The following is a 19,711-nucleotide window of genomic DNA, read 5'->3' on the forward strand; positions in this document are numbered from 1 at the left end:
CGTGTACGCTTTTGTCTTTCGCGTATTGTACGATGATTTTATTAGCCTCTAATGTCGATGTGTCAGTGATGTTGAAGCCATGGCAAACTTCGTGCAATCGAGGTGTACGCGAGTCAACGACCGATAATGCGTTGCGTGCCTATAAATGGCCCATTGAAGTCTGTTTTACTTTGTGGATCTTGCTCATTTTATCAGGGGCAATAAAGGGAAGAAGTAATATTTTGCTGTGGAGATCGTTTTCCTTCTGCTGCTGTGCCACCCATACATGTGCAGGGTGTCCATTGATTTATACGCAGTGATTCTCCACTTGATCGAAAAGCTATGCATGCTAAGTAGTAAGTTCATGTTGTCAATCATTATTCTTAGTTTGTGCAACATCGTGCGCTGTAGAGCAAATAATGTCAAATAAATTAGGCTTAGATTTGTTTGAATGCCGCGTTGAGCGAAGGAAATAGTTTCTGACAATTGACCTGCATGATGTACTACTTTCAGATTCACGGTGAACCAGAAAGCATCATAGATCGCTCCCTTGCACACGATTGTTGAACTCCTTTTCATCACATGTGCATATTTGGTACGCGCTTGTCGTGACTTTAAATTGAATATGTGTCATTTTCCTTCCTGCAGCAGCAGCGCCCATTATGTGGTTTTTCACCCTAAAGTTTGTCAGCGGTTACTTTCTGACTGAGTTTGCGTGACACCTCTTACGTGCCGACATGTTTGTTTAATGTGATATCAAGTTAGCGGAGATATGTGTGTTATGTGCAATGAAGGAGCTTGCTTGCTTCCTTGTGCCTATATGCTTTGGCTCGTACCCACTATGGAGGATTGTCCATTAATTAAACCGGCGGTTATTGTAACGGGGAAAATAAATTGTTAAATTTTGAAGAAGAAAAAATGATTATTGAGTCATCTAGGGAATATAAGAGTGGATAATCATAAGGTGATTTACGAATGAAGTAGGTACATAACTAATCATTGAAAGGATTACATAGATGGTAATTTCAAATAACTAGAATTTCATTAGGTAAAATAAACAGGAAAAAAAGAAATTTAACAAGCAAACCTTGTGTGTCTTGTGTCTGAGAAATTCACAAACTGCTATGCAAACGCTCCTGTTACTGTGGCCCAGAGAAGCCCCAAGGAAAAGATATTTTCAGAATTAAAAGTAATGTTTATTTTCTGAATATGGTTTCTAAATCTTTCTTCCTGTGGCTTGTGAAACGTCAGCAAATAAGAAAAAAAATGATCGATGTTTTCTGGCTCTTGACAGTAAGAGCAATATAAGTAGTAGGAGCTGTGTTAACGAAAACAGAAGCGACAGACGTTTGGAGCTACGATTCCAATGGAGTGGTTCGGCTTAGTTCGGTGCAGTTTATTTGCTAATTTGGATGCCTATTTGTATTTTAATAAGTACAAGGTCAGTGTGTGAGATGGAGCTGTTGTCTGCACTTACTTTTCCCACAGCGAGAGTGCATGTATGCACACACAACGTGAGCTAGTGTTCCTGCCGGTTGGACATTGTTTGGTTTCGAAGTATAGAACAGACCTGCAGCACTTAAGCTGTGTGTTTCTGCATGCCTAACACTTTGTCGATTTAGCACTGCAGCTAATAGAAAACACGTAAATCACTTCTCTGAAAAGCAAGCACCATTCGTATGGCATTGTTATTATTAAATAGCACGCATCTGCATGCCAACTGTTCAGGATTATATAGAAATTTTGGAGAAATTCTGGCTATTTCTTCAGTGCTCAGGCTTCAGGCTGGTGCTGGTAGGCTTACGCCGTAGGAGCACGTCGACGCCATCTGAGATGCATCTGTCCGAATCTTCTGGTGAAGCACGGCCAGCAACAGAGCGCACCATTGAAAGAAGCTTGGGTGCGGACCTCTCTCGGTCGACGGCGAACTTCGGACCTAGGGCGAGGGAAACGGCACAGAATATTAGTAGGGACAAAAAAGGGACAAAATTGGGTTCAGCATGTTTTTTTCCGCCAAAACAAATAAAGTTGACGTGCCCTTCCGAGTCATTGCGACAGAAAGTGGAACATGTCAAAAGCAACTCGGCCTGTTTATTCAGACCCATCTAAAGTGTCAAGATTGATGACCTATTTCTGATCAAAAACTCGCAGGCACTGATAGAATTTTTCAAACAGTCAAATCAATCTAATGTTTTCGGTTTTTCAATCGGCGTAAAGGACCTATACTACTCACTGTCTCACGTTGAGGTATTAGAGTGCATAAGGGATAACATAGAAGTCTTCGGGGAACTCTTTCAATTAAAAACTGGCATCAGTGCATGAGATTTTCTTGACCTTGTATTGCTGTACCTTACCTCTACTTTCGTTCAATGGAATGATTGCATTTATCTGCAGAAAAAAGGTGTTTCAACCAGCTCATGCATAGCACCTCTACTCAGTGATGTACTATCGGCAAAAATGAGCTATAAACTGCAGAAAAAGTTAGAAGGCACCCATGTCATCAAAGTATTCAGATACGTGGATTATTGCTTGGTTCTTCTAAATTGTAACCCTTCTATGTTCCACTAAATTAAGGCTGAAACGATGGGCTTGTTTGAAGATTGTTTAAAGCCACTTGTGTTGACACATGAAATGCCCGAGAATGACAAGTTACATTTTTTGAATTTAGGACTGTTTTTTAGCACACAGCACATTTGTTGGTGTTATGAACCACGTGCGCAGAAACCTTTACTTCCTTTTTCTTCCGCTCACAGCAAGTTAGTTAAGCGAGGCATAGCACTAACCTGTCTTGAGAATGCCTTAAATAGGTCATGCGTTCCCAACATCTCTACGAGCATCAAAGCTCCAGTTTCCCGGCTTCAGGTTTTCCCGAGCGTTTATCGCTTCCGTTGCTGAGACTATCCTGCGGACTAACAGGGCAGAGCAGAGGAATCGACAGGATCGGAGCAGTACGGATACAGAGCATGGAAGAATAGCCGTGGTTCCACACAAACACCACATATGGCACAGGCTCAAGAAAATCTGAAAACGAGTGGGAGTTCGTGTGCTGTTCGCTGCACCGTTCAAATTAATCAGCCTCACCAAATCCACAACCCTCCTAAAAACGCAGTCATCAAATGAATGTAGAGTTTTCAGCATAGAAACCGGTATGTGGCGTGCTCCCGAGAAGTTATCTATAGGACCCTCCTTTCCTGCGGTGCTTGTTATGTCGGAACGACCGGAAGGTGTCTGAACGATCAACTGAAAGAACACGCTAACAATGTTAGAGAGAGGAAAGATGGTTTTTTTGCTCAGCACTGCACTCATTGCAACTGTGCTTCCTTTTTCAAGGACACAGTGACGCTGTATACGCACAAGGATGAGCGCACCAGAGTCATCGTTGAGGCCGTGCAAATGGCACGCGAACAAGTGTCATGCATTAGTAAGCCCTCCTTGTCTCTGTCCGAGAAGGAACTAAGGTTCCTCGAAGGTTTAGGTGCGCGTAAGTAGTTATATTACTTTTACTTTTCTGTTTTGTTTCCTTATAGATTTTTTTTGCCTTTTTGTGCTTTTGTTTTTTTCCCTTATTCATCTATTGCTCTTTGTTCCACAAGGTTTCTGTCACATGATTTACTTTCTCTATATGTTTTCGCGCTCTCCGCAATAAACTCAGTTGGAAGTTAGCGCACGTGTCCTTAGTGTCCTTCTTGTTGTCGCTCTGTTCTCGCGCTATAACTATCGTCATGTCATACCAACTAGCCCAAGCTGCCACACTTACTTTTCCTGTGTGTTACTTTTCCTGTGTTTTGTGTCATTCCAGAATGCCGCATTTGGGTTCTCATTAATTTATGTTTAATTGTTGAGGACTTCGAAGTCACTGTGATCTTATGGTTTACTCATCAAAGTAGCCATATTTTTTGTTTTGTTAAGTAAAGCAAGAAAATAATTTATTAAAGATCATCTGTCATAAAAGGCAATTTTTAGATATGATTTCAGAACACCGTGGTAGGTAATCTAAAGTAGCTGATTTGGGTATAATTCTAACTACAGAATTATCTTGGCTGAGGCTTTGTACTAGTTTATTTAGCTCAGCTTCAATCGATTTCATGTTTGGCTCTTTCTGGGTATATTACTTCGAATAAAATGTTAACGAAAAGCACTAAAGGTGTCCGTAAACTTGAACGCCCACGTCCACTGCGATCGAGCTCCGATACTGACAAGTCTCCATCCTCTCTTCTTAGTGCAGCGGAGAGTATGGCTATGTCACTTGACACGAACGGCGAGTCAGAAAAATTCTAAGAGTGCAGTATTTCATTCTTGACAAAACAAGAAAGGCAGATAGGTATATGCTTCAATATAAACAATGCTTTTTGAAGTGGATAAATGCTATACATTCAATTAGAATGTCTACAAGTATTTTCATTCTAGGTGGTGTGTAATCAATGCATAGGTGACAAATTCAGTATCATCCAGTGTTTGTTTACACAACAGTGTTCATGTTTATCACACTCTAAGAGAACGCACTGATGTAATGAAGACAAAAGCTATTCTTCGTGTTTGTTGAAGAAAGGATTGTGAGGAAAGCTTCACACAGGGAGAAGTACAGTGGAAAGACGATAGTGCAAGGATGACTATATCTTTTGCACATTTTATTCCAGTCTTTTTAAGCATTCTTGTGAGCATCCCAGCACTTAGGTTTTCACTTGAATGGTCACACATTTCTTGCTTTACGAACTGCAAAATTCTTTTTTGTTTCCTGTCAGCATAGTAGAATGGGGCATCAAGGAGTGAGTCCTGAACTAGTGATAGGAAGCAGTGATCGATCCTCGGGCTGCCTGAAGGGTGTAGGGGTAGATGTGGATTGCAGAGCAGGAGGTGCGGGGCGACATAGCAAGTTGTTAAAGAAATGAATGGTGTGACCAGTGGCTTGGCAATTGACCCATCACTTCCACCAGTTGAAAGGAGGCTTATTTACATAGAAAATCTGCTAAAGCAGTGGCTTGGAGCAGTACACTGTATGTAAACTTCTGTGCCCTCTTATATAACGTGTTGACAGTACTGTTGCTGTGTTTGTGCCCTTTTAAGTATACTCTTGAATTATCAGAGGTAAGTAGAGAGCGCAAAACTTGGCAGTTCATGTACACTTCCACACTGTAAACCAAAGATGTGAAGAAATGCATAAAATTCACCTACTTTTCCATGGCTGTAATGACGATTTATTGACGTGGCTAGTTGTAAAGTAGCGTACCATATGAAACGTGATATGACAAGCATATGAAGAAAATGTTTGTGTGTTCATAGGCTTCTATGCCCTTGTCTTGCATGTGGTGCACTAGTGATGAAAGAATTATTGAAAAGGTAATGTCATCTGAACTAATTAATTGTTTTCGTTACATTGCATTGCATTGTATGTGCGTGAACATTCTTTTTTTTTTGCCCGTCCTGCTTGAACCATTAAATTGGTCTGCAGTATTGTATAAATAAATAAATAAATAAAAATATTTGACAAGTGGACTTGTCTTCGACAGGGCTGCAGCGTCGCAGCAGTAGCAACAAGAAGACATTTCCACTTGTTGAAATGTTGGCTCTAATAGCATGTCCTGTTCAGTGATATTTCATCGCTTTAAGCCTCCATCTTTCTCTGATCTTTTATCATGGGCTACTCAAGTAATGCCATTTTTTCATTTTAAAAATGTGGAATCAGATCACTAGGAATACTATTACCTTAAATGTTGAATTATATACTTTATGGGCTATTTGGTAGCCTTGTGCGAATAGTGAATTTTTGGTTCAAAGTGAATTCGAAGCGAATGATGATTTTGGTCAAATAATTTCAAACACAATTCGAATAGTATATATATATATATATATATATCATATATTAATAAAAATGGGCGTGCTTGTCATGATGATTTACCTAACTTGCTCAATAGTTTTTAAAACTTGAAACATAGTCTCTTGGCTATGAGACCTCCTTCTGTATACTAAATGCCTGTTATTGTACCTACTTTTGAATAATAATAAAATTCTTACTCTGATTTTGAAGGTTTGTGCAAATGCCATTTTTGTGCATCAAAGGAAATGGAAACAACTTTGAACAGTAGCAGGATAAGACTTTAGGTAAAATACTAGTGATAGCTTGTAAAATATGTTACGTTTTAAAATTTACTATGCTAGGAAACAGCACACTAAAAAAAGATCATGCTCATTGATCGAGATGCATGATGCACAGCACGGCACAATCTTTGAAAAAAATTTCAATGTGGTGTAGCTTTTTGTAATGTTAGACAATAAATGCATATTAAGGTGCATAAAAAGGAGATATTTCTATAGAATGGCTTGAAATTTTTGTACAGAAGTTATCTCCCCTGTACTCCGGAACTTATGAATCTCTGCCATTGTTATGACTATCTTGCCGAGAATCATTCAGCACAGACCTCACTTGCATCATGTTTTCATCCTGTAGACTGCAACTGTAGTTTCCTTTCAGCATTCAAATGGAACGAATACTCAACATCCTTGAAAATTTATTTTTTATCAAAAATGAATTTAAAACAGTGGCTAATATTAAAATAAAGTATTTTCACATGCCTTTTAATATTTTTTTACTGATTAGACATTTTAAATGAGCCTAGCTTGTCAACCTGGTCTGCTCGTAAACATTGCTGTGCACAATTGAGCTTGTTTGTAGCATTGTTCCCATTCGCAAAGTGGTTTCGATGAATATTCAATACTCAGTTCTGTTTCTGCTATGTAGGTGGCTACACAGTGTCACCTGTGTTTGCTGCTGTCTTGTTTGCTGTACTGATGGCAGAACATTCTCAGTGTGGTATTGAACATACGTTGCACCAGGAAAGCAGCGGTTGACTCTATCATGTCACATGCTCGCAGTCTTAGGCATGGAGCTAATTCTGAAATTACTTCAATTATTTGGGTAACCATCTCACAATAGTGTCAGTATCATGAAATCTGTTGAAATTAAGATTTTGTAACTTGGCTGGCCCATGTGCACTCATTATCAGAACTTGGTGCAGTAAGGCTGTGCAAGTTGGAGACCTCTAAAGTGTCCTAAAGCCTCCCATTTGGAGGTGAGCAAGAAGGCTATATGTATTAAGTTAAGGGTATATGTACCATACACACGTGCATTTTACTGCTTTACAAACTGAAAGCTTCCTAATTATTCTTTTTTACAGCACAATGCTCTGTAAATGTCGAAGATTTGCTAATGGAGATTGAAATGCTTCACGTCTCTTTGAACAATGGAAATTATGATAGTACCATACAGGCTCTAATTGCCAATGTCTGTGAGGCACTCAAAGTGAAAGGAGCTACCATGGAATCGTCTTTTCAAGGTATGAATTTCTCCTAATGGTTGGCTCATGTTTTCTAAATTGTGAGTTAGTAAGAGCTGGTTAATTACAGAGTTTAGTTTTATATTATAAGATTCTTCATTCCACATAGCATGTTCACTTTCTAAATTTCCTCCTGTTACTTATCTTGTAGATTTCTGGTTTGTCATATGTGGCGTTGTCCAAAAGTGCAGATCAATAATTTTGTGATCTCAAATATTTTTTCATTCCATGCACATTCAAAGGAAGACTATCTGTTGACAGGGGCTGGTCTTAATGTTCCTTATAATGTATAGTGCTCACAGAATAAAATTTGGCATCAAAACATTAGGTGTAACAACTGCTTTGCACAAATGCTAGAAGTAACCTTGTTGTGCGTTTGCAAATATATAGCCGCTAAAGGGGGTGTAGGCTCGTAGAAATGTGCGATCTAATATATGCTGATGCTACATGCAGGGGTGAAACAGCTGCGCCGTTTGAACCATTGTGAGCTAAACTTGCTTACCTGCGCCATCCTGCACCGAACCACTTCTGCTGTGGCAAACTCTGCTATCAGTGCCTACAGCACCTCAGCACCGAAATTTAGCTGCAAAGTGCAAAAGCCATCAAGCGCTGTGCCCGGAATCTTACCTGAAACATTGTCTTTTTGGTTTCGTGAATACATTTGGTTTCGTGAATACAGTTTCGGTTTTGTAAAGGCTGTGATCGCTCTAGGAGCAGCTGTGAGCTTTGGTCCATAGGGCATGGTCACGATCACTATACGTGTGCGATCACAGCAGGCATAAGCACGAATGGCTTATGAACCCTTCTAGGTGCTGCGTTCTCAATGCGAAGAGACTACCAGAAGAGCATCTCTTTCTGTCACGACTGTATTCTCCTACACCAGCGTTTTGTAGCGTTATGCGATGTCTGATGTAAAAGAGTTGGCTGCTAGCCTTTCCTATTGCGTTCATTGCATCACCATCCCAGTGAAACTGTTTTTTAGCATGTAACTTGGTGGCAGGGTTCGGAAAAAAAAAAGAAGGAAGATGGATGTAACGGTGCTCAAAAAAAAAGGGGGGGGGGGTGTCTGGTTCCTGGAACTGCCTAGCCCAGCCTGGTGCAGATGATTCCTCATCGAGCGCATGCGTGACGTATTCTCGTTCATTTGTCCACTGTGCTTCGCACTTATCAACTTGGCGGTTGACGCTCGCGTGTTTGAGTAAAAAAAATAGATGGGCTGCTGTACATAACAAAAAAAGTCAGTTGCACCAAATGGGTGAAGCAGTGAATGCAATATCAGGAAATTGCAATGTTAGACAAAGTGAGGCTGGCTATTTTGGTTCTGATCTCGCGTAACTACCAAATGCTGGTGTACGAAAATATGGCCATCAATGTAAATTGTTTGAACTTCCCGCGTGAATAGCACATGCATCGAAGGACTTTGAGAACGACATCCAAGAAAAGAATGTTGAGTGAAATAGAACAAGAACCAGATAGTTTTCATGAAATATTATTTTTGTAAGAATTCTTTAAGACGCCCAGGTAAGGCAACCGTTAAAGGTGCCGAACAGCAACAAGACAGCAGCCAGCGGGTACAGCAGGTGCAGCTCGAGCCTCCGCCACAACAAATGTCTTTTTCGTCGTTCCTATAGAAGGGCCTGTATTTGTCACTATCAAATCAAATAAAAAATCTTCATTTGTCCCCAAAAAGTATACACAAAAATATACACGCATTGGGGTTAGTGTATACAGAAGGAGGTCCCATAGCACAAGGCTGAAAGGGGACTTTAATGCTGCAATCATGACGACGGCAGTAGCGTGCTACATGACCGGGGAGAAGGCGGTAGTAGCAAATGGGCTTGTTGTCCGGCATGCGCCAAGGGTTAGTTGAGGGTGCTGCGGGGTGGCGATAAGGAGGTGGGTGCGGATGGATAGGCAGACTCGCTGGGTAGAGGAGACTGAGCTGCGCAGCTGGATTCGTGACAGGTGGTAGCGACGGCGACGATCGTCTTGCGGCCTCAGCGTAAGTCAGAGGTGCGGCGATAGGCGAAGGATGGTATGTGGGAGGCAGATAGTCAGAAACTTGCTCTTCAATGCCTTGCGGAGCAATGAGGTCAGCGTGTGCACACTGGTCAGAACGTAGGGCACAAGAGACAGTTGGCGTTGAACTTCTTCTTGAGCGAACTGCTGGATTTGCTGCATTAGCATGGTTTGTTCGGAAGAAACGTCGCCAATGGTTAAAGGAGATGTGGTGGTCCTGTTGAGGTTTGCAAGTCGCGTAGAAATGAACTCTCTCCGCAGCTCGTTGGTCTGACAGTGCTTAATAAGCTGGGCGACAGTTTGAGGTTTTTTGCCACAAGTACCTGAAAGGCGTCGTCCTGAATATCTTTCATAATGTGCCGTATTTTGTCAGTGTCAGGCATGTCGGGATCGATACGATGGCAGAGGTCCAGAACATCCTCAATATACGATGTAAAGGTCCCGCGACAGCGCTGTGCGCGGCCGCGCAAGCGCTGTTTGGTGCGGAGCTTGCGAAGAGCGGGTCGGCCGAAAACTTCCGCAGAGCGCGTCTTAAAGGTTGACCAAGAGGGAACTTCGGCTCTATGCTTGTTAAACTGCAGCTGTGCCACACCAGCGAGATATAAATTGAGGTAAACGAGCTTGTATGTGTCGTCCCATTTATTGTGAGCGCTTACCACTTCATACTGGGACAGCGCGGAACGTACCGCTTTGTTCGGCAGTATGTTTGTTCATGTTCCTTGTGCCAACGTCGGAAGAGCTCTCCTCGCTCAATCACTGGGCAACTCCAGCCACCCCGTTGTCCTTCTTGGCCTTTCAACCACATTGGAATCGACTTGTACGGTCCCTTACCGTGCTCATCAAATGGAAACCGCTGGGTCATCGCAGCCATAGACCACCTTACACTCTGCACTGAAAGTTCGGCGCTTCCCATGGCCACTGTGCGTTAAGTCTGCTTGTTCATACTGTGCAACCTTGTCCTTCGGCACTATGCACCCCGCGAGCTTCTCAGTGACCGTGGGCATTCCTTTTTGACGGAAGCTGTAGAAGCCCTCCTGCACGAATGCAACATCATGCATCGAAAAACCATTGCATATCACCCCAAACAAATGAGATGACAGAGCGCTTTAATCGCACACTAGGTGACCTGCTCTCCATGTATGTTTCCAATGACCACACCAACTGGGATCGCATACTGTCATTCGTTACTTACCCGTACAGCAGCCCCATTCAATCTACAGCTGAATTCTCCCTGTTCTTTCATCTTTATGGTCAGGAACATTCCTCATTCTTTGGCACTATCCTTGTTTACCGGCCAGACCCTTCACAATCGATGACTTTGGCCGAAGCCGCCACTTATGTCGAAGAATGTCGGCAGCTCGCATTTTCGCTTACCACGCATGATCAGGCTCGCCAGAAGCACTCCTATGACCGACGCTCATCCCCTTCGTCTATGCACGTGGAACAATCATGTGGCTCTGCATGACATCGTCTGCCCGCGACTTTTCTTCAAAGTTTATACCCAAGTATGACGGCTCGTACCGAGTCTTGGGCCGCACATTGCCAGTGAACGACAATGTTGAACTTTTTCAGCCACCAACAGATCAACGGCGCCACAGGCGTGAAACTGTGTACGTCGATCGTTTAAAACTTGACTATGGCCCCCTAGTCCTGCCTGTGCCATAGATCGCCAGGATGGCTCCTTTTCCACCGGGGAGTCATTGTAGTGACAAATATGGGCACTGCTATAGGAACGATAAAGAAGACATTTGTTGTGGCGGAGGCTCGTGCTGTTCCTGCTGTACCCGCTGGCTGCTGTCTCGTTGCTGTTCGGCACATTAAACGGTCGCCTTACCTTGGCACTAAAAGTATTCCTTCACTTTAATAAAAGGTTTAGATTGGTCTATTTAGGAGAAAGAAAGAAAGCCCTCAGTGTGGGATTGCGCCACAGATGCAAGGAACTTGACTTGAAATTGAACACGCTCGTCGACATGGATACTTGGCTTTGCGTCTTTTTCATTTGGTGCCTTTAGACGCTGAAGTGCAGTCTTCCCACAGCCACTTCAAGGAGAGCAACACTTTTCGCACAGTCTCTTCACAATGAGAGTGCAGGATGTAGCATTGTATACGCGAGCTGGCTGCTGATGGCTGCCGAGATAGCGTAAGCACCATTGATCGCGACCATGTTTTTAGAAGCAAAGTTCATAGCTGTTGCTCAAGCGAGACCCCCATCCTCCTCGCTTGTTTTTTTTCCACGCTCTTCCAAGGCAAAGGGAACGCTTCCCCTCTGCTTCGACTACATGCCTTCCGGGCAAGGGTATCGGATGTTATCGTGCGCGGCGTCTGAGCGGCGGTAGGGGCCGGATCGTTTCATCTCTGCTTCAACCGCGTTCGTCGCCCTTGTTCGCGAGCTTTAACCCGTAAAGATATAACATACAATGTGCAGGGGTATGTTATGAATTTTTTAATTATATGGGGCAACAGCAAATGTCCACCGGGAGTGTCTATAAAGTTTCTATCGCAGTGATGAGGCCATTGCACCATTTAGCATAGTGTTTTAACAGTGCAGCATTGAACAATTGTATCCTAAAAAGTGGTTTGAAGGGGGCTACATCTGTTTCGAATGTTCTTACTGCTCTAAACTTACTTGAAAATGCCCATCTGGCTGCTCCGAGCCTGCTACGAAAAGGCATTTTGCCTGCTTCAAGGACTGCTCCCGAACCCATGTACCCTGTTCCACCCCTGAACATGAAATGAAAGTTTGGGGTTATTTAGCCTTAAGCAGGGCCGTACCCAGGAATTTTTTTTCGGGGGATGTTTATGTCTATAGCCACTGACTTTAGCCACCGGTGGTCAATTTTGCGGTACATTAGTGCCACCCGAAAAGTGAAATAATGAAAAACCTTTGGGGGTGTCAGAACCCCCTCAACTCCCCTGGCCTTAAGTTTATGCGTTTCATTTAATGAGCACTGCGCATGCTTTTAGTAATGGCTGTTTTCAACTTTGAATTGCAGTGTGTCATTTAAGCTTAAGTATTTTGGCAATGAAGAACTGTTGCACAAATATTAAATCTGTCATCAGGAAATTGGTAGGCAGTTGTGAATAACTTGTTGCCAAAAGACTATTATTAATATTTGGTGTAGCATTGTTTAGAATTCTTTACAGTTTTGAGATAAGTGTATGGAGGTATTACTTCTTTCAAGTAACTAATCTTCAAAATTGTGCAGCTTCTTGCCTGTTATTGTGACTAATCCTATTTAAAAGTTAAAACGTGATATGTAAAAACAGCATAGATACAATTTTTTTCCTTTATAGATATTTGATAACTCAGTTACCAAGGTATTAAGCTCGACTATCCTGAAGGTAAAGTAAGTTTGTTGCACCAGCTTTTTTATGCAAATACTGTAAAACCTCGTTAATTCAAACTCGGTTATAATGAAATCTCGCTTAATTCGAAAGACTTCCGTGGTCTTGTATTTTTCAGCGTAATTTTGAGGGGATAGCTTGAAGCAGCGGCCAGCATCACTCAGGTTAATTCGAAAACTTTAGGTGCAATGTTCAAGTTCCAGAACCCAATTTCGCCGTGAATCCACGGATTGACGGCTAGTAATAGCCACAAGGCAATGCAATGCATCGATACTAATGAGTGGCAGCTGAAACACCCCAGCCTCGCTACTTCCAGCCAAAAAAAAGGAAAAAACAGTCTCGTGGTCGAACAAAACGTGCGCTTGTGAAAAACACAGTGCTTCACTGCAGCACAGAGGTGACACGCGGGCAGCGTATTGCATGTTTCTCGCAACTTCAGCGGGTCATGGTTTACCCATTCTTTCTGGGTTGTAAAGAAATTAATAAAGGACAGTTTAGCGGAAATCGCGATGCATGCTAACCTTTGATTGCCGGTTTCTCCTGCAATTTGCGTCTGTACTGCTGGCGGAGTTCTTGCCAGCAACACCTACTTCGAAAACTAAGTTCAAAAGTTTCACAGATCATTTTTTTCCAGCCAAAACACATCGTGAGCTTCGTCATACTGGCCATTATTAAATTCATAGTTATAATAGAAAGCATGTGCGAATGGTCGCATCATGATGTGCTGACGAAGCGAGGAGCACGCGACATGCTGCCCGCATGTCACTACTGTATTGCAGTGAAGATCTGTTTTCTGCAGGTGCACATTTCAATCAGTCACAACCGCATTTTCTTCTTCTTTTTTTTCGGTGGCAGCAGCGAGGCCAACCGTTCCTCCATGTTCGCAGCAAAATAAAGACCAGATATTGCTGGAAGACATAACTTCTCGAGCTTCAAGCTAGCCGGCACAGCAAACGACGAGCACTGATTTCTTTGAAAAGTTATAAGTTCCTTGCATCCCGCGTCTTCTGTAATTTGTTAATTCGAAAACCTGTTTAATACGAAGCTTTCTCGCGGCTCCAGTGACTTGGAATTAACGAGGTTCAACTGTTACTCTAATGATGTCCTTAGGGCAGCATAACTTCAAACCGGATATCGTAGTCTCGTAGAATTACTTAAGGGATTGTAGAGCGACCACAGAAGCTTTAAAGGGGCCCTGCAACACTTAGTGAACATGGTCAGAAAATGCTGCCGATCGATAGCAAAAGCTGCCGACATTTCTCATCTATATATTATCGTAATGATATTCATTCAATGGTCTCTTCGTACCCGTCGTCACCTTGTGTCATCGTAAAGAACATTGTAGGGGGGGGGGGCGGGGTTGAGGGGGTGCTTAGCCTTAGGGTTGTTTTTGCGCTGACGGGTGGTCGGGCCAAATGGGCGCCGTTTATCTATCTATCTATCTATCTATCTATCTATCTATCTATCTATCTATCTATCTATCTATCTATCTATCTATCTATCTGTCTGTCTGTCTGTCTGTCTGTCTGTCTGTCTGTCTGTCTGTCTGTCTGTCTGTCTGTCTGTCTGTCTGTCTGTCTGTCTGTCTGTCTGTCTGTCTGTCTGTCTGTCTGTCTGTCTGTCTGTCTGTCTGTCTGTCTGTCTGTCTGTCTGTCTGTCTGTCTGTCTACGGTAATGACAGAACTTCAAAACACTTCGCGCAATCTGTGAAAGTACTTATTTGCGAATTTATGTTATGCAAACCTGCTACACCAGTTAAAGAGATTTATAGCTCTGCATTTTTTATAACCCTGGAGGTTTAATGACTCTGACGGCATCGGTCAGAACACTGTTTCGAAATAAACGTGTGTTTCCCTGTTTTCACATACAACACAAGCTTAGTCCTAGCTACGAAAAGTACTATAGCTTAAGTAGCGTGGGGAAAGGGTGGGCGCATAATTCGACGCAATGCAAACAAACGCGGACAGTTGCACGACAAAGATCCGCATAGATTCGTCCGTGCGTTAGTCATGCGATGGTCATATATGCCACCCCCACCTATGTACCACAAAAACACATCAAAATAAAATTTACGTAAGTATATAAAAAGGCAACAAAACGGGCTTTATACCTTTTTATCAACACCGACAGTTATAGACTACGGCCTCTGGGCATTTACAAAACATTGAGACACCACAGATCTTGCACTTGAAGCACGAAGCGAAACATTCTTTCACCGAATCCCACCGCATAACATCGTCACTCATTTTCACGAAGGCTGGCGAAAGGCCCGAGTAAAAGACTTGGCGCGCCATTATGAAACTACGACAGGCGTCTTCTACGTGAACGTGGCCGGGCTGTCATCAGATGGGTTGTACACGACGGCATTCATTCTCCAGGATATTCAGGTCACTGGGTTGTCCTTCAGAGCCCCAACCTTACGTCACGAGAAGAGTAAAGAAAGCTCTGGGAGCCACCCATCGCAGAACTATTGTAAAATGCAGAAAAATTGAATGGTCTCATTCAGTCCAAATAGATTATTTGGAATCGAGGACTACGGTATTCACGGGTAATGAGACTGGACACCCCATAAGGCCCAAACAATTGAATACCGTGCGTCTCGTTCCATAAATCTCTAGTTCTCGGAGGTAGAGAACCACCACAACGACCTTGAAATACCTATCACTCGATATTCGAGAGTGTCAACAACCATGCCTGGACATTGCTAGTGATATAAGTGGGAAAGATGAGCGACGTCACTGCAGGATGCTGACCATTCCCCTGCACTGCCCATAATAATTCGTTTCTGAGACTCTAAACTCAGGCAGAAAGTACCTACCTTGTGGGCAGAGATCAGAAGTCTTTTTACTTGATGTGAGTGTGAACATAAACCCCTCATTTCCTCCAACCAAACCCTCTGTTCCACAGGCATTAGAGACCGCTCTATGCGACCGCTCAAGACTCAAAGGCCTTCGGGCCCTAGATTTAACAGGGAAAGTAGCGGCTGAATATTTGGTTGTCCCACACTAAAAACACCGACCACCAGGAGCCACCGACACAATCACCTGAAACGGCTGTTATTTAAGTAAAACTTGTTTCTCGTGTTCACTCTTCTACATAATCACTTATAACTGCTGAGCACTGTCCGTACAACTGCACTATAGTTTCTTTAGTCCATCTACATAAAAGTTCTCTGCCTAGGAATTAAACCAGTAGACAACGGTTGGTTTGAGTTACTCGTTGTTTTTAAGCCCTTGCCCTTAAAGCCACTGTTTCAAGTGCAAGAAGAAATATGCATTTCGTGCAACGAAATGCGTGAAGAAGTTACTAAAGAAAGCCTGAATCTTATCTATGGCGGCGTTGTGAGGATGCGCGTGGTCCCGGAGGAAGACAATTCTAGAGTATTTACCGTGCCGTCAATTTTTGATTACACATCTCAGTTGGGCGAGTAAGACTTGTTGGTGGGCTAATTGTTAGCGTCAACTGGGTGCATAGTAGCGCAAACTTGGAAAAATACAGATCAGAGAAAAGAAGTAGGAGGGAGCCGAGGTCGTACTTCCATTCTCTGAGCTGTTTCCTCTAATTTCGCGCGACTATACCCCATTTAGTTTGGTGAGCTTAGGCTGTAGTGTGGGCCCACATTCTTTGAAATCAACCTCAAGAACACCCTCTTTGAGCTGGAAAACTGTAGCCACCACTTTCTTCGAGTACGGGGACGCTTAACATTTTGTGGTTTTGGTGAAGCGTTGTGGCGCCACCGTCCTGATTGTTCTTTGGTATCTGCATTGGCTATAGTAAACCCACTTGTCGTCGCCTTTAACAAAGGGGAAAATAAACCCTTTTCGTATTTTTTTCTCAATGGTTCAAAAACGCTTGTCCACTTCACATTCTTCGTTGTTTCAATTTCTTGGTAAGCATTCTTGGTACCTACCTGGCACACATGTTACGATATCCGAGCTTTTCAGTTAAAATCTCCAAGAGGACGATTTTTCGGCAAACAAGCACACTCAGTTCCTCGTCGATCATATCGCTATTTCCGATCTACTTGTTCTGGAAATTCTTTACTCTGGATGCTGAGCCTGTCATTCAGCACTTTGTCGTACACATTTGCACGACCGTTTTAAAGTCGTTTCACCAATTTTTAATTACCTTTCCTTCTCTCATCAGTGTCATCACTGTTGGTTCGTAAACTGTAAGCACAACTGCCCAAGCATATAACAACCACGTTTCCCATGCAAGAACTGAAATAATGCTCTCACTTCATAAAAGGCTACTGCAAGGATTTTTGCACACGTTCTAGTCTACATTTTCCGAGAAGCAAAGCACAACTGAGTCAGAACGATTAAGTACCTTCGTGAAAAACTAACAGACGACACTTCACAACAAATATTTATTAAGACGTGCGAAATTCTGAACATTCGCTAACGGCCCTTCCTATTTGAATAACATTTATGTAATGCATGTCGATAGCAGTCTGTGTGCGTCTTCCACTCGAAACATTTCCGGTGCCAAGCCGTAGCCGCCATTGTAAACGTCCAGTAGGCGAGCACCGAAGAGCTCATCCTCTACAGCATCTTCTTTGCGTCAACCACCTACGAATCCTTGACACTGGCGGCACGGTGTCCTTGGCCGTGCCCTTCAGCTTTCACTCGCCGGTGTCCTTCATTTCAGGATCTATAGCAAGGTGTGCCTGGTGTGTGGCTCACACCTCCGAAACGTTCGTCGGTTCTGCTGTCCCGGAATTGTGAACTTCGAGACGCAGCGTCTTGGGCTTGGTTGGTTCGTCTTTAATACCGAAGTCATCGTTCAGGCTCCCTCCTGTAGACGTCGCATTAGCTGGGATGACTTCCTGGATTTCGTCTGTCTTCGCTGCCTTCTTCAAAGAAAGTTGTCGGGCGTACGCTTCTGGTAGGTCGAAGTTAAAGGCAGCCGCGTCGAAAAGTCACCCTGGCATAAGCACCGTGGCGCCTTCATGACGACGACTAAAAACAGCCATCTTATTGCTCGAGATAGTTTTGCCGTTCAGCGGGTTTAAATGCCGACCTCTAAACCCATTGAAGGCGAATCTACGAGGCATTGTCGTAGTCTTCTAGGCAAGCGTGATGTCGTTTCAGCGCCATAACTTTAGTTGACACCCCGGCTTCGTCAGTCTTTCTCTTACCGTTGAAGAAGCGCCAATGTTCTTCCAGCAGCTTTTCACTGTCTCCCAGGGACGCCGCAGCTCCGATGTTGTAGCGGCTGGTTGGTGAGAACCGCAACCTGCTAATAATAGCAGGTGTTCTTTCGTCGATTCGATTGTGAGAGTGACACGGACGACTGGCACAACGATTCATCATTCGAGCAAATAACTACGCTCGTGGCGCCACGCGCCACCGTGCGCTACCGCGTATGGGGGATGGAGGAATCAATGATGATGCGCCTGAGATGACTGGCATGTACATACTCTGGGGGATCTGCCAAGAGTCGGTTGGATCATATAGTCTAGATTTCAATAAGTCCCAATAGAGGTTTCAGTGTCAGAATGAAGTGTTATTTTCAATAAATCGCAGTTTATATGCGCTGCCTATGCATTTATTTGTAATCTATAGATTATCGTAATGATTGGCATTCAGTGGTCTCTTCGTGCTCGTCGTCGCCTTGTGTCATTAGGGAGTTTTTTAATTAGCGTACGCAAACGTTATCCGTTGCGGTGACTCGAGCGTTCATCAGCATTTACAGGGGACAAACGCTATACGAAAACTCCCTATTGTCAAGACCATCCCGTGTTCCGCACTCTATTTCTGGCTGGCGTTCACGAATAATCAAATAATCATCACCCCAACTACAACATATATATATATATATATATATATATATATATATATATATATATATATATATATATATATATATATATATATATATATATATATATATATATATATATACAAAAGCGTACAGCATGACCCTAAATAAGTTATATTTTCGGAAATATCGCTGCCCGTGGGCCTAACATTATTTTAATAAAAACAAAAAAGTTTGATTGCTTATGAGCTTTATTCTACGTCAGCTACTGTAGGGTTCATATATTCAGGATTTTCACAGATTTATTCATCATAATCATAAGTATTCGTGACAAATTTTGCCTATAGAAACATTCGGATGCAGTATAAACTGAACTGATTAGATGCGCCCTAATAAAATGCGAAGGATTAGTTTAGGAAGAATACGATGAACAGGTTAATAAATCAATTGAGTGAGATACTTGACTAGTAGGTCATAAAACCATTGCCTTAAGTCTCGTTTGGCATATACCCTGATAGCACGGCCCCTAGAAATAGGGTATGCGTTACAGGTGCAGGGCAGTTTGCATCGAACCAGGAACGAGGATGACAGAGCTATAGTAATCTTCACGCGATTTGTTAAAGTTTTGACATATTGGGTTTAACATTGTTAAAGTTTTTATAGTTCTGTTTAGTTTACTACAAACCTACTACACGAATTATGGAGGTGAAAGAACGCCGAAATTTGGGCCTTTTTTTTACCCACAAGCTCAATTCTATTTCTACCAAAGTCACACACAAGTAGGGCACGTATCAGGTGGTGTTTATGATTCAACGCGTCGCAAACAAACATGGTGGGTATAGCGGTGAAGAGATGGCTCGTCCATGCATTCGTCGCCGGTAAGACCATATATGCCGCACCCCACCTTCACACCACTAAGACAGATGAAAACAACATGTACGCAATTATAAAAAAGGAGGCAAATAAACGGGCTTCTGACCTTCCAATCAATACCTCGTTTACAACCGTTTCTTTCAGAATTGCAAGAGGCGTATCTAATGAATTGTGACACCTATTCTGAGTATACTAAATATGGTGCTCGTCTGTCGAAACACCAGGCTCATTTAGACACCACAGATCTTGTCCCAGAAGCGTGGAGGCAAAAGCTGCGTCTCCAACACTCACCGCTAACATCGTCACTCGCAATTTCACGAAGGTCGATGATAGGCCTTAGTAAAATACTTGGCGTAGAAATATGGACCTCTGCTAGGCGTCATCTATATGAAAAGGGGTAT

General features: G+C 42.9%; 1 protein-coding gene and 1 long non-coding RNA gene across 2 annotated transcripts in view; one reads left to right on the plus strand and one right to left on the minus strand.

The window, feature by feature from the left end:
- Positions 1 to 1,153: 1,153 nt before the first annotated feature.
- Positions 1,154 to 19,711, minus strand: part of LOC119176802 (protein APCDD1-like) — a 317,056-nt gene continuing 298,498 nt past the window's right edge. The window contains exon 6 of the mRNA XM_075876417.1: positions 1,154 to 1,915. Coding sequence (XP_075732532.1) covers positions 1,760 to 1,915 — 156 coding nt within the window. The 3' untranslated portion in view covers positions 1,154 to 1,759. The remainder of the gene's footprint in view (positions 1,916 to 19,711) is intronic.
- On the plus strand, positions 7,157 to 8,004 carry LOC142776964 (uncharacterized). Its single transcript, XR_012887885.1, has 2 exons — positions 7,157 to 7,310; positions 7,764 to 8,004. It is a non-coding gene; the product is annotated as an uncharacterized LOC142776964 (long non-coding RNA).

Source organism: Rhipicephalus microplus, chromosome X (genome assembly GCF_043290135.1).
Source record: "Rhipicephalus microplus isolate Deutch F79 chromosome X, USDA_Rmic, whole genome shotgun sequence".
NCBI classification, from domain to species: Eukaryota; Metazoa; Arthropoda; class Arachnida; order Ixodida; family Ixodidae; genus Rhipicephalus; species Rhipicephalus microplus.